The 25566-nt window shown below is 42.0% G+C and overlaps 1 protein-coding gene across 2 annotated transcripts in view; it reads right to left on the bottom strand.

Annotated features, from left to right (window-relative positions):
- The window catches only part of FNIP2 (folliculin interacting protein 2), an 87137-nt gene extending 62469 nt beyond the window's left edge, over window positions 1-24668 (bottom strand). For both annotated transcript variants that reach the window (XM_074951081.1, XM_074951082.1), the window contains exon 1: window positions 24320-24668. In XM_074951081.1, the coding sequence (XP_074807182.1) occupies window positions 24320-24414 (95 nt within the window). In that variant the 5' untranslated portion in view covers window positions 24415-24668. The remainder of the gene's footprint in view (window positions 1-24319) is intronic.
- Window positions 24669-25566: the final 898 nt, after the last annotated feature.

Raw genomic sequence — 25566 nt, 5'->3', positions numbered from 1 at the left:
CCCACTGACATGGGGCAGGCAAAGAAGATCAGAAACAGTTTTAGAAAGGGAAGGAAAGTTTGTGCCAGTAGCTGAAACTACACGGTATTATCGAAACTAAATTTCTCTTTCAACTATTGGCATTTAGGACCCAGGTAGCATGTATATACAACTTGTGTTAGAAGTGAGAAATTTGGTCTGAGTAACCAATGAAGAAGAACTTTGGAGTATTATGGCCCCATTTGGAAAACAGCTTTTCAATTCATTGACTTTATGGCATTTTAGGCACATGGTTATATTTCCAGTAGAATGCAAGCTAGAACACCCAATTATCTCTGAAAATTACATTTTCAAAAAAGATAACTGGCCTACCTGTTTTGCAGCAATGTATTGACACTGCTTTTACGATCGGTGCTCTGTTCTGGCACAAAAGATATATTCTTTTTATCTAATCCTGTGTTTGAGATATTATTTCCCAGTGGGCAAGAGGCATTATTACTGTTTCTTGCTCGGTCTGTTTGCCCTCCTGTGTTATGTGCAGTCTTTGGTGTACCTCCACACATCTTCTTAGTTCAGATGTACTCTCCCAAAGCTTCTTGAAAATACTGAACACTGGCTTAAGAGATATGGCTTTAAGTTAGTTGCTTCACAATGGCTCAGCATCCAGCAACCATAGACTTTCCTCTCAGAAATTCAATCAAGTCTTTTGTAGCAATCCACTGGGTTTCTTTTTTAGAACAAGAGTAGCATGTTCTGCCAACCAATAATTCAGGAAGACAATTGCATCCAACGTGATGTAGTATTTATCCCAAATTAGACCACCACACGGAACTTTCAAATTTCAAAGCCCATCCAAGATTATCTCCTGCTTCTGTTGCTGGAGTTTTTCCACCAAGCCCGGTAAGCAGTCAGCAGATACAGCAGCTAATACTGACTTTTAACTACCTTTGTTTCCTGGTATGAGATTATGTAGCTGGCAATTATTTATTTGGTCACAAGACCAAACCATATGGCCTCTGATAGAAAGAGCATAGTTGCTTTTGCACTGACTTGCCCTTAGCTGCAAGGTTGTTCTAACACTGGCTACAACACCCTCTTAATGGCTCTCATGTGAGCAAGTGTCATCTGACAACTCTTAGCAACCACCTATGGCTCAGCACCATACTTCAAATGCAAATAAAAGTCTGTCACCAATACCCTACAGTTATCAGGTAAGGAATGATTAACACCAGCAAACACCCCAGAATTTTTGCACAGTAATGGTTTTACTCTGTAAACAGTCTATATTCATCTAAGACCCTGATACTGCTTTAAAAAAAAAAGCAGCTTTTACACAATGGAAGGGAAATCTGTTTACAGAATACAACTGATAGGTAAGACCTGACGAATATGAGGGAGATAACGTTTCACTTTTACACTTGCTTAAAAATATGTCCCTTAAAAATAAAATAAAAGACGGATGTTTTAAATACCAAATAGGAGTTATTAAAAAATGTAGCAAAACTAAAAACACTCCCTACCTTTAAAAAAAAATAAAATAAAAAAGATTAACATGCACTTGGAGAAACGGGTTTAGAACTAAAACCAGACTTTTGTTTTACAATAAATGGATATTCAATCCCTTCAGCGGTGCACGTGTAACACTGACATTGGTGGTCAAACCTTGGACCTCTGGAGCTATGTGGATGAGTCTCTACTGCATGAGCTAAAAAGCCATATGACTGTTAGCTAAGGCTGTAGAGCAGACTCATTAATCTCTAAGTGGTCTCGGTGCCACTAGATGGCACAGAACACCACACCCAGGAGGTGCGTGAGTTACACATGCCAAGAGGACACATCTTGTTTTCTACAAGCTCAACTAACCTCATCACGGTACAGTATATAATTGTCCCTTCTGCGCTTAAAAAAAAAGGATTCCACCCAAAAAACTCAAGCACCCCATACAAGATCACCATTTTCTGCTAAAATTTGCAGTAGAATACTGTCTACATGCACCAAAAAAAAACAATAGAAGTTTGGCATTTATAAAGCCCTTTTCAGCCACAAAGCTCTTTATAAAGGCAAGTATTATCTCCATCTTACAAATGGGACAACCTAGGCACAAGTAGGTTAAATTACTTGCTCAAGGTCACTCAGCAAGTCCAGGGTAGAGTCAATAGTAAGTTACAGGGTCTCCCAATTCCCAGCTCCAAGCTCAGTCTACTAGATCATAATTGCTCCTGTTCATGCTTGAGAGGAACAAACTACATGTTAACCATGCCCTCCTCAAATCTTCCCAAAATCTTGGGAACCATGCTCCTATTCCTGCCCTTTTCAAGCCGTAGAATGATTCTGGACCACCGTTAACATGTTTAATTCAATCTAAGCCATGTACTAATCGTGCTGAGTGCTACTTGTTTGAAATCTAATTTCACAGCACGGTAGTATTTATTACAGACGAGACCTGACACCACTGAAGAGAAAGAAAATGGCTCTCAGAACAGCATGAGCAGGATGACCAGACGTCCCATTTTTAAAGGGACAGTCCCGTATTTAAGCCCTCCTGGAAGTATCCCAACTTTTTCTTTAAAACAGGCAAATTGTCCTGTATTATCTGTCTCCCCCACATCAGTACTGGTGGGTACTGCTGCTGGCCGGATCCCTGCTCGCTAGGTGCTCACTCACCAGTGAGTGGGGGGGGTGCAGTGGCCGATGATGGGGGTGGGTGTGCAAGGCTGGTGGCGGGAGTGCTGCAGTGTGCGGGGCCGGACACTCCCCCTGCTGGTCCCTCAGTGCAGTCCCGGCTGTGTGCCGGCTCTTGGCCAGCAGGGCCCCATCCCCCCATCCCATTTCTGGCCGGCACTGGCTGCGTGGTGTGAACTGCGGTGACTGGTGAGTGCAGGCAGGTGCCAGGCAGTGGCCGGCTACATGTCGCCTCTGCTGCCCACCCATCGGCCCTCTCGCTGTCCTCTCTCTGCTTTGCCCCTTCCCCCCCTTCCCCAACCCCGCTGCTCCTCCATGTACCCCTACGCGGGACATGTCCCGCTCCCAGCGCTGTGCGGAGAACCAGCCCCTAGTCGGAGCGCTTGGCTCACCAATAGCCTGGCCAGCAGGCTCCTTCCCTCCCCTGGTCTACACTGGCAATGTTAATGCACTGCCGCGGCAGCACTTTAACATGGCTTTTGTGATCGCAGCACAGCGCTGGTGCACTGTCTACACTGGTGCTTTACAGCGCTGAAACTTGCTGCACTCCGGGGGTTGTTTTTTTCATACCCCTGAGCGAGAAAGTTGCAGCGCTGTAAAGTGCCAGTGCAGACAAGCCCTAAGACCCGCTGGCCCAGGACGCTGGCTAGGAGGAGCTGAGCCCTGCATGTGCCAGAGACCCGTGCAGCCACTCTGCCGCTCAGCTAAGCTCCTGAGTGGAGCCCTAAAGTGATTTTAAGCCTGTTCATGCCCCAACCCTGCAGGCTCCACAGCAGCCCCCAGGGCAGGGACTTAGCACCCTCTTCACCTGCCCCACTCCCCATGCCCCCTGGGTCCTTCCCCCAGGGAGCATGGGGCTGCTGCATCCCCTAGGCACCCTCTCCTGCTGAGCCACCTCTCTGGCCCCATTCGCTGAAGCCCCTGCAATCAGGCTTCCTGGGCCCTGGTGCACAATGCATCCTTAGGGCTTAATCCCTTCCTGCCTGTGCTGTAGCTGGGGGACAGGAGGCCGCTGGGTTATGTCAGTGGCCAGCAGCAACCTGGAGATGTTAGCTGCCTTTTGACACTGTGTGGGCAGGAAGGGACAAGCTGCTTCCAGCCACAGGGCAGCAGGGAGGGAGGAAAAGTTGAGCTCTGCAAAGACACAGGCCAGGTCATCCCTTCCCCCGCCCCACCCTGCGGTTGAAAGCAACTACCTGTCCCTTCCCTCCCACACAGGAAAGGCTGCTGCTCAACACATTCTGGTGTGAACCCTGGCAGAAATCTGGGGAGGAGAGGCATGTGACCCTGTGTGACCCCGCCCCCCCCCGTGTTGCCTCAGGAAGACACAGGTACCAGGAGATGAGGGTCCATCTCAGGGGCCCAGCCAAGCCTGGACAGTTAGGTTGGTTGGTCGGTCGCCCTCCCCCACCCCCATGTGAGAGAGATGTACGGGAGTGTGTGTGTGTGACCTCTCCCCATGTGAGCCCTAAAGATAAGAAGGTAAATAAAAAGAATCCAACTACACAGTATTTCTTTTTTGCAGGGGCTCAGTCAACTTGATGTTAATTTGAACGTTTGTACTGCATAGTTCTGATTGATTACCGTTGAACTCCCCTGAACACAAGTAATTTTACCAGGTGTCCCGTATTCAGCACAGGGAAATATGGTCACCCTAAGAGTAAGAAGTGAAGTTCTTCATGCTATTTGAGACCTTAGTTATGCTATCAGTTACCATCATGGATCCCCAGGAACTGTGCTACACTATAGCTTTTGAACAGTCTCTTGGAGGAACCCCAAGGGCTCTGCCTCCCTCTTCCTTCAGCATAGGCCACACAGCCTCACTGCCTCCTAAACTGAGCTACTAGACTTCTGCATCATACTATGAGCTCTACTCTGCAAGTCCAACAGAGAGACTCCTAGTAGATACCTGTGCGCTCTTCAGGGGCTAATGCACTCCAGCCAGTATTCGCAGTGACACTCAAGCAGCAATTTCAAAACAGTGGGGTTTATTAGTTGACTGGAGCACAGCACTGGAAGTCTTTGCTTTAAGTTAGCAAGAGTAATAAAAGTTACAGTTCATTCCGGTCAGCCCAAAGCAATTCACCTGCCAAGCTGTAGTGAACTCCATTTTCAGGCTGTCTCTCTGACCTCCTTAGTCAGTTCCCAGTGAAAGAACCAAGCTTCTCCCAAAGCCCACTTATTCCCCCAGCTCACCCCTCTGTTCTCAAGCTGGGGGTCTCTGCTCAGCTTCCCTGCTGAGCGCAGCTCCGTGAGTCATTAGAGCTTGCATTGTCTCTCGGACTCCTTGTTGATCTTGGTCAGTTTCAGCCAGTTCCTGAATGACTCTATTCATTTCACCCAGACAGGGACATGAGGCACACACCTGTGTCTCTTAGAATCACAATTTAATCCTGAAAGACAACTTAAATCCCCCCCTCAATTGGGTAGCAATGCAAAGCATGGGGGAAACTGAGGCACACATAGGCCTCAAAAAAATTACCACTTACACCAAGGTAAAACAGAATCCTTAGAAAAACAGTTCTTTCTAGACATACCCCCTCCCCCTCAACACTTTTTGATTATGATCAACAAAAGCATAAGATTAAAACTTTGACATGTAAGACTGCATTTCAACTCAACTTTAAAAAGACAACTTAATTTGTAGGGCGTATGTTTGTGCAGTGCTACAATACAGTGAACCACCTAAAAGTGCAAAATCTAACAAATTCTGTTATGTTTATTCATATATAAGTAATGCCAAAGCACAAAGTATTAAGTTTCACTCCACTTAACACATACACACAGAAATATATTTACTACACTGGGGACGGGAGACTAATTTGACAAGCAGTATTTTAGTGAATACTGCATGAAAATATATATATATACACACACACACACACACATATATGAGTGTAACATAATTTGAGGAGGATGGGCTAAGACTAGGGGAAGAACAGAAGATGCTGCCAGTTGCTCTATAAGCTTTCCTTCCCCTCCCCAAAGAAGAATGTTCAAGTAAGCTATTGTAATCAAGATACAGTATCAGTGTCTGGTGCTAGAATCACAGAAATGAAGGACTGGAAGGAACCTTGAGAGGTCATCTAGTCCAGCCCCACCCATTGAGGCAAGACCAAATAGAGTCAGATCACCCTGGACAGGTGTTCGTCTAACTTGTTCTTAAAAAACCTCCGATGACCAGGATTCCACAATCTCTCTTGGAAGCCTATTCTAATACTTAACTATCCTTGTAGTTAGAAAGTTTGTCCTAATATTTAACTTAAATCTCCCTTGCCAACTGATTTAAAAAAAAAAAAAAAAAAAAAAAAACCTGCCTGATATTTTGAGATGCAGCGTACTCAATTCCCACTTATGTCAATGGGAGCTACAGATACTGAGCACTTCTGAAAATTGGGCCACCTAGTTTTCTAATCTTCTACTCATATGACCTCATTTGCCATTTTGACTGGAACTGTCTGTCAAGGAGGAATATGGAGTGATAGCTTTGACTTCCATTTCGCCCTTTCCTTTCACTACTAGTGCCATCTCCTGGCACCTCTGGATTAAACACTAATGGCCACCATATTGGAGGCATCAAGTGATTACCAGCCCAACACTTCAACAGTAGCTCACCACTTCCTTTCTCTAACCAATTTTTGAAGGATGCTCAATCTGCAACACAAGGCCCAAAGAAGAAATCAACCTACGGGCAGGCAGAGAGTGTGCATAAACAGTGATTCAGGAAAGCCTCCTACTCTCCTGCTATAGTCCATTGGGAAATGGAGGTTAGTCATTCCTTTTATAGGACTGTTTGGCAGTATGTCACCTGCTCTGTTTGTAGGTCACTTCTAAACCTAGATAGACTAACTCTCTTCTTTACTTTGATTGCTTTTAAAATGGCAGTATTGGTTATGCATTATTAATCCCAAATGCAATTTCAACACACACAACCCTCAAATACCTTAAATATCATGATGAAGTCCAATAGGATATAAATTTCTGTACCAAAAAACCTATCCATTAAGGCCAAGCATTGTTTCAAGGTTTGTTTCCTTATGCTATTGTAGATTCTTCATTCACGTCTCTAGTAGGATTTTCTTTCCCACATCCTTTAAGAGAAACTAAAGATATCTGTAGACAAACAGAAATTTTCACAAAACTTCTTGCCAAAAGAGCAAGCATGATTCAGGGACATAGACAGCAAAACCAAACCAACTTCTCTCCTTTTAATCATATACTACTGGCTGGTTCTCCTAAAACTGAAACAGTAAATACAATAAACGAAGCCTGTTAAAAGGTAGAGAGTAGCACCAAGTATTTCTCATATATGAATACAAAAACCAAAAACAAACAGATGTCAGATTCCACTTCAACTAAAGATGGATTTCCTTCTGTTCCATTTGCTGAACCATTTATTCGTGGTACTTTCCAAAACATGTTTGCTAATAAATATGTTTTCCCAAAAGACACTTCTCCCCGTATTTACTGTGAACATGCAAAGTTCTAACACACTGTAATAGCTGCATTCTTTCTTATACTTATTCACCTAAAATAACCCTGAGACACTGAACAAGCTGCTGAGCCTATGTAATCCACCTTGTTTAACTCTGATGCATTGTTACAAGTTTCATACAAGTTAGACCAGATCCTTTCTACATTAGTCACTCAAGTGAACAAGCATGTGACTTACACTGCCTCTCTCTAGCTTTAGATTTTTCACGTAAGCAGGGGGTCAGTTTAATGGGGAAGTTCTTACTACCAGGTTAGAAATACCAGAACCACATTAGAGGCAGGCAATGTGAATTTCGGAAAACAATTTTTTACTTTATTAAATGAAATATCTGAGCAGTACTAGAGGAGGGTTAGAAGTACATATCTCTAGGGACCACTTGCTTAATACAAAACACACCAAATATTGGGGCTGGAGGAGATAAGAGTATATTGATTTTTTCCCAACTTCAATGCGATTTCAATTATCTTTAGATTGTTAGAAAACAGACCTCTCTCTTCTCAAAAGAAGAAACTACCTACTGTTAATGTCTGCTTTCTTCATCTCTAAATTAGATTACCAGAACTCATTCCCCATCAAGTTAAACATAGCTGTCATAAATAACAAGAGCTGGTGTGAATAAATCACACCAAGGTCTCAAAAAGAAAAGGAGCACTTGTGGCACCTTAGAGACTAACAAAGTTATTTGAGCATAGGCTTTCGTGAGCTACAACATCCGATGAAGTGAGCTGTAGCTCACGAAAGCTTATGCTCAAATAAATTGGTTAGTCTCTAAGGTGCCACAAGTCCTCCTTTTCTTTTTGCGAACACAGACTAACACGGCTGCCACTCTGAAACCAGGGTCTCAGTTTCAAGACCCACATTCAGAGTCTTATCCTAATCTTTGGGTTTGGGATCTAGATACCAAACAAAGCTGCAAAGATAACATGCAAAACAGGAACAGTGACGCTGAGGAAGTCCTGGACAAGGCTCAGAGGCAGAGAATGTTTTCAACAGTAACCCCATTTGCGGAATTTCTTGCCAGAGAGAGGACTGAGCCCAAGTGTGGCTGTGTTCAGATCTAAAAGTAAAACACACATTTTCAACACCAAAATAATAAGGTCCCTGTGGGGGCATAGTTTTAAATAGGTAGAACCTTAATACAGAATAAAAGGAACCAAGGGCTAGCAAAAAGGTTAATTACAATTTCATCTTCATCCAAATCTTTTCTGGACAAAGAAAAGCTATGTGCAAGCAGACATAACATCCTTTATCTAAATAAAGCTATTGACCGTTCCCTCACACCAAAAAGATTTTTTAAAAAGCTTAATCAGTTACTAGCTCTTGGTTTATCATAAATTCATGTCAAGTATTTCTCATATTTTAGTTCTGGAATAAAAACAATTAATTTGTTGAAAAGTTTCAAAAAATTGCATATTTACTTTTTTCTTTTTTTGGTCAAGGGTGCAAAGTACACCTTTAGTAACAAAGTCCAGCCTTTGGCCTCTAACACCAATTTCAGATTTGTCTGGACACCAGAAGCTTGACTGAAGCAAGCAGTATTTGTTCTGTTTAATGTGTCCCAATCAGCAGGAGAGCTCCACCTCCTCATATAGTCAGCTCCCTGTCTTGGTCAATGCATCAGTCATATGTCACTTGTTCCAGACTGAATCATGTGATCAGGCCAACTTCCAAGAACTCAGATACTAAGTAAAGATGCTGCCAAAGCACATCTGACAACGGCTTTCGCCAGAAACTGAAATGGGGCAGAATCTCTTACCCTGCCAGCTTTACTGCCCATACACCTATGAACCTTACCAGCTATTATAACAGTATATTTGATAGCAGAATTAAAACTACATATTGTGCTTGTAAAGAGGCCAATTTAGCCAAGACACTGGAAAACAAAAACAAAACATCTTGTATTTTTATACTGTACCAATTCTTGTTGCATTTTTAATCAATTAATAAGGAATAAAATAATGAGTATCTCAGAACCTAAGGCCAGCAGACACCTCTCCACACCATCCTGGGGATGACAGCCTGGAACATGGGCTTGCCTGTCCTTTCCTGCTCCTTTGCCCTCATTTGTACAACCTATTTTCTACTAAATTGCCTCCAAATTACTGCTCAAAAAGAATTTTTTCTTAAAATCAGAAAACTCCAACATCAAGTTACAAGTACATACAGGTTACAAGTGGTTGAGGACATAAAGCCTGATCCTAAAGTACAGAACACCCTCAACTCTTGATGACCTCAAAATGCTGTTAAAGATCCATTTCAGTCACAAATAATGTAGACTTTTTAAAAACAAAAGTAGTCAAAAGCCAACCTCCTTTATTCACGTGCCAATACCAGAATTTCACCTGAACAAATGAAGACATTACTTGCACCTAAACAAATACATTCAATGCACTGCCTCACGCTGCTTCAGGTGTTTGCAGTACCATCAGCTCACTGTGACTATTGGAATTCCAAATAAAAATAATGTCATGATACTAACCAACAATCCATTAGAGAGACTAGACCCTTGAGATTTTTCCCCCTCCATCCCCAGATAGTCAGGAAATTTTGGAGGAGCTAGTGGTTGTTAAATCCCTTTGTCCCATTGATATGTTGACTTTGTGGCTGTTGGAAGGTAGAATATAACAAGTAACTTACAAAGTGAGGTTATTCCAGACAGACATTGTTAACACATCAGGGGAAGGGAAGAGATGAGAAATGAGAATAATGTGTTTAATACTCATGAACACTTACTGGTTTGTCTACATCATAGAAGGGTGGATGTATATATATCATCATTTAATTATAATATATATTTATATTATTATACTTATATTAATTTATATTATTGATTTATATAAAAAATTAAAACACACACACACCACAAAGAGAGAGAGAGAGAGAGACGGACACAGACAAAAAACCCAACAAAAAAACAAAAAACAACCCCCCTCTCCACCACCACTCCCTCAGCATGGACAGCATAATCCATAGCCAGCATGGAGATGAATGCCAGGAAATCCTGGAACAGATGAGTTAAGTGATAACTGCAGACGGATATAGTGTCAAACCCACAATTTTCTCTAGTTTTAGCCAGAGATGTGATTTGTTCCTCTTGTTTGTTTTATGACAGTTTGCCTGTTCTGCACAGAACAGTCTCCTTAACCCTTTCTTGTAAGGAGGGCTGTTGATGAATTGTCCTATAAAGAATACTGAAACTTTAAGGCTTGTGAAGAAGCTAGAGGCATGTAACCAGTTCTAGGACACAGCATTAGGGATCTTCTGCTGCATCACCCTAAACTCAGTTGCTTGAGAGTCTTTTTGAATTGCAGAGGAAATCACAACAATGCTTGCTGCTGGATTTAGGTCCAGTTTGCCCCCAAGTACATGGGGCCCTGACTACATTCAGACACCAAGTTGTGAAATAGAGGGATTTCCATTCCATTTTAAATAAAGGCTTCGTATCTGACCTATGAAGTCGTATGTTTCTTTTAAAACAAATTATATTTATTAAGTCCAAGCGTACAATGCACAGACAGGTATTTCGTCTTGTATTGTAATACACAAACTATGGAGAGTTTTAAACAATAAGAAGTTTTATAAATACCTGTACAGTGTTTAATAAAAATTGTCATCTTACACCAAGATGCCAGAATGTTGCTTGCAACCCAAGAAATTAGTCAGTATTTTGGAATTCGCTGAACATGTCTGCACAAAAACATGCAAGGCTAACTACATCAAAAAGACTGGTGGGTACCTTGAAATTTAGAGGTCAACTCTTCACATGTGGAAAACATACTGCTGATTTAAGATTTTTTTCTCTAAAGGTTACCAAGAAGTATATGGCTAAATGGACAAGTGTCAAACACTGGCAACTCTTTTTTGACTGTAGTAAGGGACTTCAGTATAGCTAGAGATAAAATCTCTAATTCTTACTTCCTGCTGACTAAAAATTTGTCAGGACAGCTGGTCAAATCTCTGTTTCACATCATTGTTATTTCACTAATGAAAAATAAAAACCCACTGTTGCACTCAAATATCTAGCAGACATACCAACACCCCCTTTTAATACAAATATTGTATTGTTCCTTTACACCACTGGAACTAAGTTTAACTCGTAGGTGCAGATTACCCTTGAGACATTTCATCCAGTGGTTTATTTTACTTAAAAAAAAAAAATCAGATGGATAAAGCGTGAGCAATAATTTGTACCTGTAAGTGAAACAATGGATCGACTAAGTATTTAAGAACCAGATGCCAGTTTCAAATTTGAAAATTCTACTTCCTATTTTCCACCCTGTTAAACCATTAACTAGTGAATAGTTTTTACCATGAAGATCAGCCCTAGATAGGTATTTTGAGTTATGCCATTTTAATGGCAATATTGCTTGATTTATCTAGAAAAAGAACAAATTTTACTGCATAAAATACTTGTATAATTTTCTCCTCAAAGTATTTCCTGTGGCACACCCATAAAATTACATGTGGGATGTTTTGAATAGAAGAAAATTGGCTCTTGGAAAATTTCTGGAGGTAGACAACTGTTCGATCTGGTCAGGGAATAGATAGATTTAACTGCACGCTGGAGTCTCCTAAGCACTAGAGTTTTATTGATTGAGTTACTCCCCTACACTGGGGCTTGCAACCATGTCCAAAATTGCTTTAAAGCACAGCTTTATCGAATATGGTTGTGGTCACATACAGGTTTTATAGGTTGGGTTGCCAGCCCTCCAGGATTGTCATGGAGTCTCCGATTAAAGATGTGATAAAATCTTCAGGAATACAGCCAACCAAAATCGGTAACCCTACTTATAGGTCCTGGCTTGATGGGTAAAAGGATGTGTTTTCCTAATTGTGTTAGCTTGACATGTTTGAAGAGCTCTCTTAATGCTTGTTAAGACACAGGTTGAAACATCTGAAGGTGTGTTGGTTGGCTGTGATGCAAGCTTCCTCCCAGGCTAAAAAACAGGGCAGCTAAAACACAGCTTCAAATATGTTAGCTTAATGTGATTAAAAAGCCATCTTAATGCTTGTTAAGATGCAAGATAACTCAATTGAACTAACATGATGGAAAACCCCACACCATTTTTACCAATCATGATAAAGCCAAAGTGTTATATTAATGTGTATAAAATGGCCTGGCTGCGTTCACAACCTAAGCTATAAACATAGTTCAATCTAATTTACTATTAAATAGTTCTTTCAGAAATTCATAACTGTGTTAGCTGCTCCAGTCCTTCTGACTCCCAATTTCCCCTGAGATCCATGATCTCGGACACAATTTTCCCAATACTTTCTCCCTGTGCATCAGCTGCCCCAGGAGACAGTGCAAGAAGGAACCAGGCAGCTAGCCATAATATACAAGCAACTTTTTGTGAAACTCTATATCCAGGATTGTAAAATGAAGAGATCACCTGAGTGTTTAGAGTCCAAGATGATGACAGATCTCTGTTTGAAATCTGGAGCAACAAGTTCATCTAAACCAAAGATAGCCTGGCAAAACACAGACAGTGGGTTTAATGCAAACAAATAACTGTGAATCATCCAATAAGGACAAAGAGGGTCAGGAAGAGATTAAATGTAACAGTACTTTGTATTTCTATAATTATTTCAAACCAGAAGTCTAAGCATTTCACAAACATTGCTTTAGCCTAATTACATCCCTGTTAGGCAAGTAACTACAGTGGAACTCACAGGTTGTTTACAGGGGTGTTGTGAGGCTGATTTCATTAATATTTCTGTGCACCTTCCTCGACCATGTAGGCAGAAGGAGATATAGAAATGGAATGTTATCACTTTGTGAAAGTACACAGCAGTGAGAGTTGACTCAGTTTCACAACGCTCACAGCATAGGTTTCATTTCACTGTAAGTCTTCTACGCTGGGCAAAACAGGAATTGCCACTGATGGTAGTAGAAATACCCATAAAACACTGCATTTAATATCCTGGGACCAACATAGCTACAACATTGCATACATAAAAAAATCCTGTCTACATACTAAAACGGTCTTATAAATACCCAAGAAGTTTGTTGCTTTATAGCTCACATCAAGATGCCCCAGTACAGTCCATAATAGTACCCCTATCCCCAGTGCAGATGAGAAGAGACAGTTATTGCAACTGAAGCAGTAAATCTAGTCCTTCCAACTCCATCCCACAATACAGTGCTTCTCTTCTCCGTCTGTACTAAGGTATATCTTAGCTCTTTTCAGAAGTGCAGAGAAAAGTTGCAAGTGTGATAAATTGGTGCAGACAATTATTGACATTGCATACTTGGATCAGTTCTAATCTGGTCATTTGCAAAGATAATTCTAAAAAAAGTCAGGAAAATGACATTTTTCACAAAAGTTTAAAAAAAAAATTGTCAAGAATTCCAGGAATAAGATCTACACATGTCCACTCAGCTCTTATGTGGGGAAAAAAAACACAGAATCCCAAGATTTCTTTCAAGGTTGCAACTGAAGTAGAGATGGGGGGGGAAGATGATGGAGGGAAAGAAGAGCAAGACAGTCAGTACTCCTGTAGTAAGTCTGGAAAAGTCAAATCTCTGAAGGCTCTTGCTCAGTAGTGAAGAGGGTGGGAAGGAAATCAAAACAGCTTTACAGAGAGATATAAAGACGCGGTACTGCACCTATAAGGGTGAAGAGCCAGAGGACGTGCTTTTTCAGACATCCCCAGACTGGGAGCCCAATTTCTGTCTACAGGTACTTTACTCTTCATCACTTCCTTATTAGGCTATTTTCTGAGTGACTTGTTTGCAATCATCTCCATGAACTGAACTACTCTGCAGCTGCCATTACTGGGGACAAATGAAGGTCTTGTATTGTACTTTATCTGTCAGTAAGCAAGACCACAACCTAGAAAGTCTCTTCACCTAGTGCTCACTGCTCCCACCTGGATAGTTTGGCCTTGGGCTTCATCTCACTTTCCACAATGGCTACCATGAGTGGTCTCTTCAAAAGCTATTCCTAAACCCTTGTAGGGATTTAGGGCTAGTTTTTTTAAAACAAACAAAAAAAGTCCTTATTTAGACACCCAGTGGCATTTCTGGCTACTGTTGCTACCTGGATATCTATGAACAGCAAGGAGCCCAGGTGAAACTCAGTTAGATTATAGGAATCTATTGAAGTGAACAGAGACAAAATAGAACAAACATACAAGCGCCACTCAACAAACTTCACTACTGCTTTCGTTCCCTTTACAAAGAGTGGAATATTGCCAGGCTTGCAATACAGTGCAGTGAAGTAGTGTTTAGCGAATGGGATCTCCCCAAGCATTTCACCACTATGACCAAAGGAATTACTTGTTTCAACTGCCAAGTGAATGATATCACACACCGAAGCTAACAAACAGTTACCAACTAGAGATCCTGCACAGTTATAATACAGCATCCGTTCCATTATGGACACCAGAAGCACCAGTGAATATTTAAAGCTGAACTATTGGCCTGTTTGCCAGTTTCAAATCCAGCTGAAACATGATCTCATCTTTTACAGCATGCATGTTAAATGAAATTATATCCTCTTTTACAACATCCTTTCACTCAATCTCCCAACAAAGATTTTATGGAAGTCATGAAGCAGAGACCACACATTTACCAACCTAAATGTAATCCAGAAAGAGTCTGATTTATTTTGCTTTACGCATTCTGACATGTCATGTAAACTGTTAGCTTCACACTTTTCCCCCCCTCTTAGTTAGAATTTTTACACAACCTCAGCCCTCAGCTTCCTGAAGACAGTTTCAGTCTCTAGAGCTGAAAGATGCAGAACAGCATTAATATGAAATCCTGTTTTAGAGCCAGAACAGAATTACAATTGCCATGACAATTAAAGCATGATCAATTTATCCAAAGCCAGAGAGTCATTCATTTCTCTAGAGCCACTACCCACCCACACACAAATGTTTCACTTGAGTAATTAGTTGAAATACATGAGCAGTAGAAAATTCTAACTGAATACATTACATTATTGTAGGAAGCTCCCTTACTGTAGTACCCAAGATCTGCATTTCTAGTGTCTGACTTTCTTAATGGACTTTTTACGGAGCACATGGAGCCAGGAGCTTCCCAGACTCTCTAGTATCAGCTGCATAGCTTATTCTTTGAAGTGCAGTAACAGCCAGTATTAAAGGCTCTGAGGAACATTTGGGATTTTAACTATACAAAAGTATGAATGTTTTCTCTCACGCACAAGAACAATTAGGATTTCTTAGAATGTTACCAACAAACTACAGCCATCAAATGCTTCTCAGCTGAAAGTAGTATATACACATTTTTTAAGTTATGAAGTTAGTCATTTTTAATGTTATGTATACTGCATTTTCCCCTTAACAGTAATCAGTGCTAAATGACAGAAACTGAACATGCTTGAGAAAGTCATCTATTGGTAGCAAGAACAACTTCTCATGGGAAGAGGTGAGGATGTCTCATCATTTTCTGTAGAATTTAAACTTTCATTTATTAAAAAAAAACAAAAAGAACCCCAGAAGTTTCTTGCCTTTATAGGTCCAAAGATAATTTCCCAAAACGTGAGTCATACAGTATTGTTTCCCAAGTGCAGACAGACAATTTAGAACATAAGAATGGCCATACTGGGTCAGACCAATCTAGCCCAGTACCCCATCTTCCGACAGTGGCCGGTGCCAGATGCTTCAGAAGGAATGAACAGAACAGGGCAATTTATTGAAGGATCAATCCCCTGTTGTCCAGTCCCGGCTTCTAGCAGTCAGAGGTTTAGGGACACCCAGAGCATTTTCCAATTCTAATATATCTTTTTTGAGATGGGGCGACCAGAACTGAACACAGTATTCAAGGTGGATTTATACAGTGGCATTAAGATATTTTCTGTCTTGTTTTCTATCCCTTTCCCAATGGTTTCTAACATGGTTAGCTTTTTTTGACTGTTACTGCACATTGAACAGATATTTTCATGGAGTCATCAAGGATAGTTCTAAGACCTCTTTTGAGTGGTAACAGCTAATTTAGACCCCACCAGTTTGTCTGTATAGTTGGGATTGTTTTCCAATGTGCCCTACTTTGCATTTAATCAACACTGAATTTCATCTGCCATTTTCTTGCCCAGTCACCCAAATTGTATGAGACCCTTTCGTAACTCCGCGCTGTCTGCTTTGGACTTAACTATTTTGAGTAATTTTGTATTATCTTCAAACTTTGCCACCTCACGGTTTACCTCTTTTTTCAGATCATTTATGAATATGCTGAACAGCACTACTCCCAGTACAGATCCCTGGGAATCCCCACTATTTGCCTCTCTCTATTGTGAAAACTGAAACTTTATTTCTACCCTTTGTTTCCTATCTTTTAACCAGTTACTCATCCATGAGAGGACCTTCCCTCTTATCCTATGACTCTTTACTTTGCTTAAGAGTCTTTGGTGAGAGGCTTTATCAAAGGCTTTCTGAAAATCCAAGTACACTATATCCACTGGATCATCCTTGTCCACATGTTTGTTGACTCCCTCCAATAATTTTAATATATTTGTGAAGGAAAATCATGCCACACCAAAGCTTTTTCCCCAACATATCGGGTTCATCTATGTTTCTGATAATTCTGTTCTTTACTATCATTTCAGCCGATTTGCTTGGTACTGAAGTTAGACTTACTGGACTGTAATTTTCATGATTGCCACTGGAGACTTTTTTTTAATCAGCATTATATTAGGTTTCAGAGTGGTAGCCGTGTTAGTCTGTATCAGCAAAAAGAATGAGGAGTACTTGTGGCACCTTAAAGGCTAACAAATTTATTTGGGCATAAGATTTCGTGGTCGAAACCCACTTTATCAGATGCATGCACTGGAAAATACAGTAGGAATATATACACACAAACACATTATATATATACACACACAGAACATGAAAAAATGGGGGTTGCCATACCAACTCTAACGAGAGTAATCAATCAAGGTGGGCTATTATCAGCAGGAGAAAAAAAAACTTTTGTAGGGATAATCAGGATGGCCCATTTCACACAGTTGACAAGAAGGTGTGAGTAACAGTAGAGGAAAAATTAGCATGGGGATGTAGGATGCAGAAGCCCTCTACACCAATATTCCACACAAAGATGGACTACAAGCCGTCAGGAACAATATCCCTGATAATATCACAGCAAACCTGGTGGCTGAACTTTGTCCTCACCCACAACTATTTCACATTTAGGGACAATATATACCTTCAAGTCAGCAGCACTGCTATGGGTACCCGCATGGCTCCACAGTATGCCAACATTTTTATGGCTGACTTAGAACAACGCTTCCTCAGCTCTTGTGCCCTAATGCCCCTACTCGCGCTATATTGATGACATCTTCATCATCTGGACCCATGGAAAAGAAGCCTTTGAGGAATTCCACCATGATTTCAACAATTTCCATCCCACCATCAACCTCAGCCTGGACCAGTCCACACAAGAAATTCACTTCCTGGACACTACAGTGCTAATAAGCAATAGTCGCATAAACATCATCCTATACCGGAAACCTACTGATCACTATACTTACCTACATGCCTCCAGGTTTCATCCAGACCACATCCCACGTTCCATTGTCTACAGCCAAGCTCTAAGATGCAACTGCATTTGCTCCAATCCCTCAGACAGAGACAAACACCTACAAGATCTCTATCAAACATTCTTAAAACTACAATACCCACCTGCTCAAGTTAAGAAACAGATTGACAGAGCCAGAAGAGCACCCAGAAGTCACCTACTACAGGACAGGCCCAACAAAGAAAACAACAGAAAGCCACTAGCCGTCACCTTCAGCCCCCAACTAAAACCTCTCCAGCACATCATCAAGGATCTACAACCTATCCTGAAGGACGATCCCTCACTCTTACAGATCTTGGGAGAGAGGCCAGTCCTCGCTTAGAGACAGCCCCCAACCTGAAGCAAATGCTCACCAGCAACCACACAACAAAAACACTAACCCAGGAACCTATCCTTGCAACAAAGCCCATTGCCAACTCTGTCCACATATCTATTTAAGGGACATCATCATAGGACCTAATCACATCAGCCACACCATCAAGGGCTCGTTCACCTGCACATCTACCAGTGTGATATTTGCCAGCAATGCCCCTCTGCCACGTACATTGGCCAAACTGGACAGTCTCTACACAAAAGAATAAATGGACACAAATCAGACATCAAGAATTATAACATTCAAAAACCAGTCGGAGAACACTTCCAACCTCTCTGGACACTCAATTTCAGAGCTAAAAGTTGCAATTCTTCAACAAAAAAAACTTCAAAAACAGACTCCTGCAGTTTCTCATTGAACTTGAATGAATTTGCAAACTGGACACCATTAAATTAGGCTTGACTAAAGACTGGGAGTGGATGAGTCATTACACAAACTAAAAACTATTTCCCCATGCTAATTTTTCCCCTACTATTACTCACACCTTCTTGTCAACTGTTTGAAATGGGCCATCCTGATTATCACTAAAAAAGTTTTTTTTTCCTCCTGCTGATAATAGCCCACCTTAATTGATTACTCTTGTTAGCATTGGTATGGCAACCCCCATTTTTTCATGTTGTGTGTGTGTGTGTGTATGTGTGTATATATATATATTCCTACTGTATTTTCCACTGCATGCATCTGATAAAGTGGGTTTCGCCCAAGAAAGCTTATGCCCAAATAAATTTGTTAGTCTATAAGGTGCCACAAATACGCCTTGTTCTTTTAGCATTATATTAGGTATCTGCCAGTCATCTGGTACAAAGGGTGATTTTAGTTCACAAAATCTTAGCATTTAGACTTCTAGCATTTGTATACAAGCACTTATAAAGTTTGTCAATTTTTAGTTGTTTGCCTTCATGTAATATAAATGAAGAGGACTCTATTGTTTGACTGTTTCTCTTCAGTTCCTACCTAAACTTTATCAACTTCTATCCTCTTTACTAAGATATAGAGTTTTCCCTTTAATAAATTCTCCCCTAAGGGATGTCTCTCTCTGAACCGCGTGCTCCTCCATACCTGTTGACTCTCTCCCAGCCCCTAGTTTAAAACCTCCTCTATGATCTTTTTAATTTTACATGCCAGCAATCTGGCTCCGTTTTGGTTTAGGTATAGCCCAGGGGCGGTCAAACTTATTGACCCTCTGAGCCACATATGACAATCTTCAGAAGTTCAAGAGCTGGTGTGCGCCTGCTCAGGTTTCAGCCCCGTGGGAAGTGCCTGCCGGGGCTCGGGGCTTCAGCCCCGTAGGGAGGGCTGTCTTGGGGCACGGGAAATCATGTGCCCGCCAATTTTTGCCAGGGTTTGTTGGCCCCAGTCAGTCACATGGTGTCACTGGGCCCCCTCCCTGCATGGCAGTTGCTGGAGCTGGCAAGCTGTGGCTCCGGGGAGAGGCAGAAGCAAACAGCTGGGAGCTACAAGTAGAGGCTGCTTTTGCTGCTGCCTCTCCCTTTGGAGATAAAGCAGCAGCCCCTCCCTGCAGTTCCAGTTCTGCATGGAGGGGCCGTGGCAAACACCTGGGAACAGCAAGAAGGGGCCGATGAGTGTAAGATGGGAGGCCTGGGGGTGTGTGACTCAAGCTGTTGGGGGAGGCAAACCTTTAAATTGTGTTTTCCCCTCCTCCCCCCAGCAGGCAGCAGTCGTCTCTGGCAGAAGCCCCGAGCCCCACCACCCCACTGCAGAAGCCCTGAGCTCCCCCACCATTGGATAGGTGGAAAATGGGGGGGGGGGGACGACGACGTGGGGGGGCTCCACGAGCTGCACTTTAACTGTAAAAGAGCTGCATGCGGCTCACAAGCCACGGTTTGGCTACCCCGGTATAGCCCATACTGTATAAGCTCCTCCTTTCCCAAAAGGTTCCCCAATTCCTAAATCCCTCAGAGCACCACTATCTCATTCACACACTGAGACCCTGCAGTTCTACCTGTCTTACTGGCCCTGTACCTTAGACTGGATGCATTTCAGAGAATGCTACCATGGAGATCTTGGATTTTAATCTCTTACCTAGCAGACTAAATTTGGCCTCCAGGACCTCTCTCCTATCTTTCCCTATGTCATTCATACCTACATGTACCTCAACCACCGGCTCCTCCCCAGCACCGCACATAAACCTGTCTAGATGTCTTGAGAGGCCTGCAACCAGCAGGCAATTCATCATTCGGTTCTCCCAGTCATCACAAACCCAACTATCTATATTTCTAAAAATTGAATCCGCCATTACTATTACCTGCATCTTCCTAATACCATGAGTCCCCTCCTCCAGAGAAGTATTGTCAGTACAAGAGGATGACATAATACTATGACATCATTTGGAAAGAGAGTCCCAATAAAGGGATCATTTCCCTCTGCTCCAGTTTGATGTTCTCCTTCATCCTCCTTAATAGTGCAGAGGCTTTCAGACTAGGGGTGGGCATGCTCTGTTGTGTCCTGGAAAGTCTTATGCATGTACTCCTCTATCTTCCTGAGCTCCTCCAGTTCAGCCACTCTGGTCTCCAGAGCCTGCACTTGGTCACTGAGGGCCATGATCTTCTTGCACTGAATGCACACATTTACTCCTTCTCATTACACAAGAACTAGGGGTCATCAAATGAAATTAACAGGCAACAGGTTTAAAACAAACAAAAGGAAGTATTTTTTCACTCAACGCACTGTCAACCTGTGGAACTCCTTGCCAGAGGATTTTGTGAAGGCCAAGACTATAACAGGATTCAAAAATGAACTAGGTAAGTTCATGGAGGATAGATCCTTCAATGGCTATTAGCCAGGATGGGTAGGGATGCTGTCCCTAGCCTCTGTTTGCCAGAAGCTGGGAATGGGCGACAGGGGATGGATCACTTGGTGATTACCTGTTCTGTTCATTCCCTTGGAGGTACCTGGCATTGGCCACTGTTGGAAGACAAGATACTGGGCTAGATGGACCTTTGGTCTGACCCAGTATGGCCATTCTTATGTCACCTGCCCACAAGGCAGGTAAACATACATGCATTCACTGCCATAAACAATTTCAGGTGCTCTGCTTGTTCATCACTTTCTCAGCAGTAGAGTGAAGGTAACAAGACTCTAGTCAGTTTCATGGCTGAAACCCTGTGGAAAGAGGTGAAAGTTACAAATATTGTATCAATTTTACAGCATCTGCTTAGGAGCGCTAGGAGAAACTGTAAAGACAGACACAGGAATGTAAGGGTCAGAGACTGGAGGAGAGGTAAAAATAGAAAACATCCCCTTCTCTCCCCAGCCAGTTTCAGCCACATGTCCCCATTAGTACAAAGATCTTTCCCAACGAACTTTCTGCTGAATCGTGTTGAGCTAAAAGCCACCGAATCGAAGATGTACCCCCAGAATATTTAGTGTTGGCTGTCACAGCTCATCCTTTGAAATTCAGTAGCAGATGACATTAAGGGTTTTCAGGAAGGCTGGGATTTGAGGGTTCAGTTAAAAAAAAGCAAAGACCCATATTAAATGAAGAAGTGTGGGTTGTGTTCGGGAATAGAACTGTGAACCATGCATTACCAGCATACATTCATTTAAGAATGGGAGTGTTGAGGATTTAAATATTCCATTGGGGGGGGGGAGGGAGGGAGGGAGGGATGAAGGGGAGAGAGAGAGAGAGAAATAGGCATATAACCCCAGAACATAATAAAAAAGATAGAAGTGAAAACCAAAAAGAAAATTGGGGGACAGGAGAAGAGAGAGAACTGCAGAACAAGTGCATACAATCCTAAAAGGCATAATATATGAATAATTTGTTAATAAAAAAAGTTAGAGTTTTCTGAATTTAACACAATATTTCAATATTCTAAACTGAAATTCAGTAGCCTCAAAAAAAACCCAGTATAGTAAATAAAATAAAAATAAATAATACCTTACTACAGGCACCGATGCTGCAAGGAGCTCCATGCTGACAGGCTCCTATTGACTTCAATGGGACTCTGTGCAGGAGTCTGCCCACCTGGAGCTCCTTGCAGGATCAGGACCGTAAACGTAGACCTGGGGACATTTTAATTAAAATTAAATCCCTGCAAATGGATTTGCACCTTAATTGGTTTTTGTACTTTTGGTCCAAAGCAATATACTTTAAAGGCATAAATTTTAAATTAAGAATAATTCTGGACAAGTACATAACACATGCTTTCACTCTTTTCCATGCCTCCCAGTACCACAAGGCTTTTGTCTGCATTATGATTTAAAGGTACAATGAATTCTGGGCCTGGCCATTTTAAGTCTTCCCAATCCACTAGCAACACTCTAGAAATAATGTGGCAATAATGTTAGATTCCCAGTGATTCATAACATTTACAGCAATCACTTTAGAATCTGGATATATAATCCAGATCTGACATTACCCAATGTTGGCTCTGATCCTGCAATTTGTTTCAAGCGGATGACATTTGATTCAAGCAGAGCACCTCTGAAGTCAAAGGGAGGTTCTATGTTGGTGATCCCCTGTGCTTGCACTAAGTCACTTGTTGAATAGGGTCTTTTTGTTTGTTTGTTTGTTTTTACTCCTAGTCTCACTCCCCACAGCATTCTTAGCATTTCAGGAAGTGAAAGTCAGGAATCTTATCCATTTCTATATGCTATCTACTCACAAGACCAAGCAAGTCATGGTGAGTAGTCACGTGAAGATTTGGATGGACACAGACGCAATACCATTTACTTCACTTGCCATGGCTACCCTGGTCTTGTGACCAGATAAGATATAGAAAAAGGATCCAGAATCTTGTCACTTAAATAACCCATACGGACCATATTCTAAGCAAGTTATTTTTTTTTTTTTAAAGCCATCACCAAATCAGGATTACACATCCAAGCTTCTAAAGGAATCCCGATATGTTTCATGCGCAAAAGTTCGTGAAATCATAAGCACCTAAAGCAATGGAAGGCATGCAGCTGTTCCACACAATCAGAGGAAACAAAAGATGAAACCCTGAATTCAAGGTAAGATACATTTCAACTCATATTTTAAAAAGAAGAGATGTTAATTCAAATTACCCAAGTAATAAGACACAAACACTAAGAAAGATGAAGGCAGAATGTTTCCTGTATTATTTTATTTGGAGTCTGGTATTAAAAACTATAACAGTTTATGCATATGAGGAGATTTGAAATCCAGACAAAATGGCTGAGACATCAAAGAGAAGAAAAAGAAGCTGAAGACAGCAGAGAGAAAGCAGCTATATGGGAACAATAATTTTCACCTGGTTCTCTGCCCCCACTACTCTTTTGCATGTGTTTTCCTGCACTATTTAAGTGTAGTAGTAGAAGTGACATCAAACCATTTTGTTTAACTCGGGAACACGTTATATTCCCAATTTTTAATTAATCTGGTCCACACTGAGACTCAAAAACTGTCAGTTTTGCTGCCCACTCAATCATATTCATAGTTACAGCACCTGTGGCCATGCTACTTACAGCAGTTGGAACTTGCTCAAAAGTCTGGAGATTTTAAGGACAATCCCAAAGGACGGAGAAACACTCTAGATAGAAGACTGAAGATTAGGCGGTTATGTCTGATACCGATTACACTGAAAAATCCAGAGAATAAAGGTTATAGACCTTCTTTCACAGTGAGGAAAGATGGTCTGGGGTAGATGTCCAAACTGTGAGTGACCACACCCCAAGATCCATCGTACTTAAAGCTCATTTACCCAATTTAAGACCCTGAAAGGTAGCTAGCACCGGACCTCAGACATCCACACAGAACAGGGTAGCACAACATTAATGCTTAACAAAATGACTTTTGTACAGAAGGCTTGTAATGAAATAGCTCCCTAACATGTGTAAGTGTCTGGTCTTGTGGAAATCTCAGCCATTTCTAAAAGCTATTTCCCCAAACCTATTAGATCAGAGGCCAATCTAAAATTGCAGAATATTCCCCAACAGAGGCACTAACTCTCTAGCTGGCTTTAAATCAAAAGTACTGAAGCAAACTATTACCAGTAAGAATTATACCAAGTTCTTAAAGCGCTTCACGTTTCCAAAGCACTGTGTGAACGAGAACAGATTAATACCAGGGTGATCAAAAATGACAAAAGCTGGGGGGAGGAGGGGGTGCGCGCGCTCCGGCTGGCTCCGGGGAAATGTACACACCCCTTCGTTCCTGCGGGTGCCCCTGCACAGGGCTTGCTTTCTTGCCTCCAATAAGGCTCCCCTACCCCTTGGGTAATGTCCTTTTAGTACTATCCCTGGCATGAAAGAAACAGTTTCTCACCTAAAGGCAGGTCCTTCCTTAGGTGTCCTGCTGGGGGGAGAAGCCGAGCTGCTGCCCCTTTTGTTGAATAGCTTCTGGAGCAGAGTAGGAGCCATGCTGCTGCTTGCTGTTACCGCCGCCCGTACTCACAGGAGCCCCAGTGGGTAGCGCAAGCTCAGCTGGCTGGCGATAGTAAGAGCGGCGGGGGCAGCATCCCCGCTGCAGCGTGGCCGCCCGGCATTGCACGCAGGAGGGAACGGGGGCTACGGCTGGCTCAGCGTCCCCACTCCCAGCAAGGGAGGATACAGCCAATCATATGACTAAACCCCTCGCCCAGAGGCGCTGACAGCTCCCTCTCGCAGGACGAGCCCCTCTCAGCCCGGAATCCTGGGATCCGAACGCGCAACATCCATGGAACGTTCTCCATTGGATACTCGGGATTCCAAGCCTTCCCCCGACACGTGGTCAAGAGCCAGAGTTAAAGGGACACGAGCCCTGTTTCACAGTCCTCTGAGGTTGGGGTGTTTGAATAAGGGGTTGGGCGGAAGAGGAGTAAAGATAGGATTTCTGATTCTTTCCAACAAATATTTTATCAGATTTCTCTCCCTTCCCAGTTCCCAGGGAGGTTTCCTCTCAGTGAAGTAAATTATTAAAAATTATGCACAAACTGACCTAACAAAACAGAGGGTTTTTTGTTTTTGTTTTTTGTTGCTATTGAAAAATCTCTGGTTTATTGGGCGGATTTGCACATTTTCCCTAAAATCAGAGATAGCCCAAACCAAATCCCTGGATCCAAAAAGTCCATTGAATTTTGTGAATGTTCAGATCCAAGCTTTGCCATTGGGCCCTTTCTCTGTAACAGAACAAGTCCAGATCCTGAATTTGGAGACTTTGGGATTATTTTTTTCTTCTAGCCCTTCTCTCTGTAACAGACTGACAGAGATCGCTGATCCAAAGACTGAGGAAATGCCAGCTTATCTGTTTATCAAGGATCCAAACTTTGGCCCTCATTTGTTGATTAGGCACATACTTAATTTTACCATTTGAGTATTCCCACTGGGACTCTGCAGGATTGGGGCCTTTGTTGCTTTGTTCATTTCTGCTTTTTCATGGTTTGTTTTGTTCACAGGTGAAATAATCTGATTACCTGATGCCACCGTTCTGTTGGGGGTTATGGTGGGAGGGTTGTTTTGGGTGGTTTTGTTTGGCACATGTCTTATTGCCCACATTCTTTTAATTACTTATCCTTCAAAAATGGGTTAGAAAGG

The sequence above is a fragment of the Natator depressus genome, chromosome 4 (assembly GCF_965152275.1).
Source record: "Natator depressus isolate rNatDep1 chromosome 4, rNatDep2.hap1, whole genome shotgun sequence".
In the NCBI taxonomy this organism is placed as follows: domain Eukaryota; kingdom Metazoa; phylum Chordata; order Testudines; family Cheloniidae; genus Natator; species Natator depressus.
This window is presented reverse-complemented; position numbering and strand designations above follow the sequence as displayed.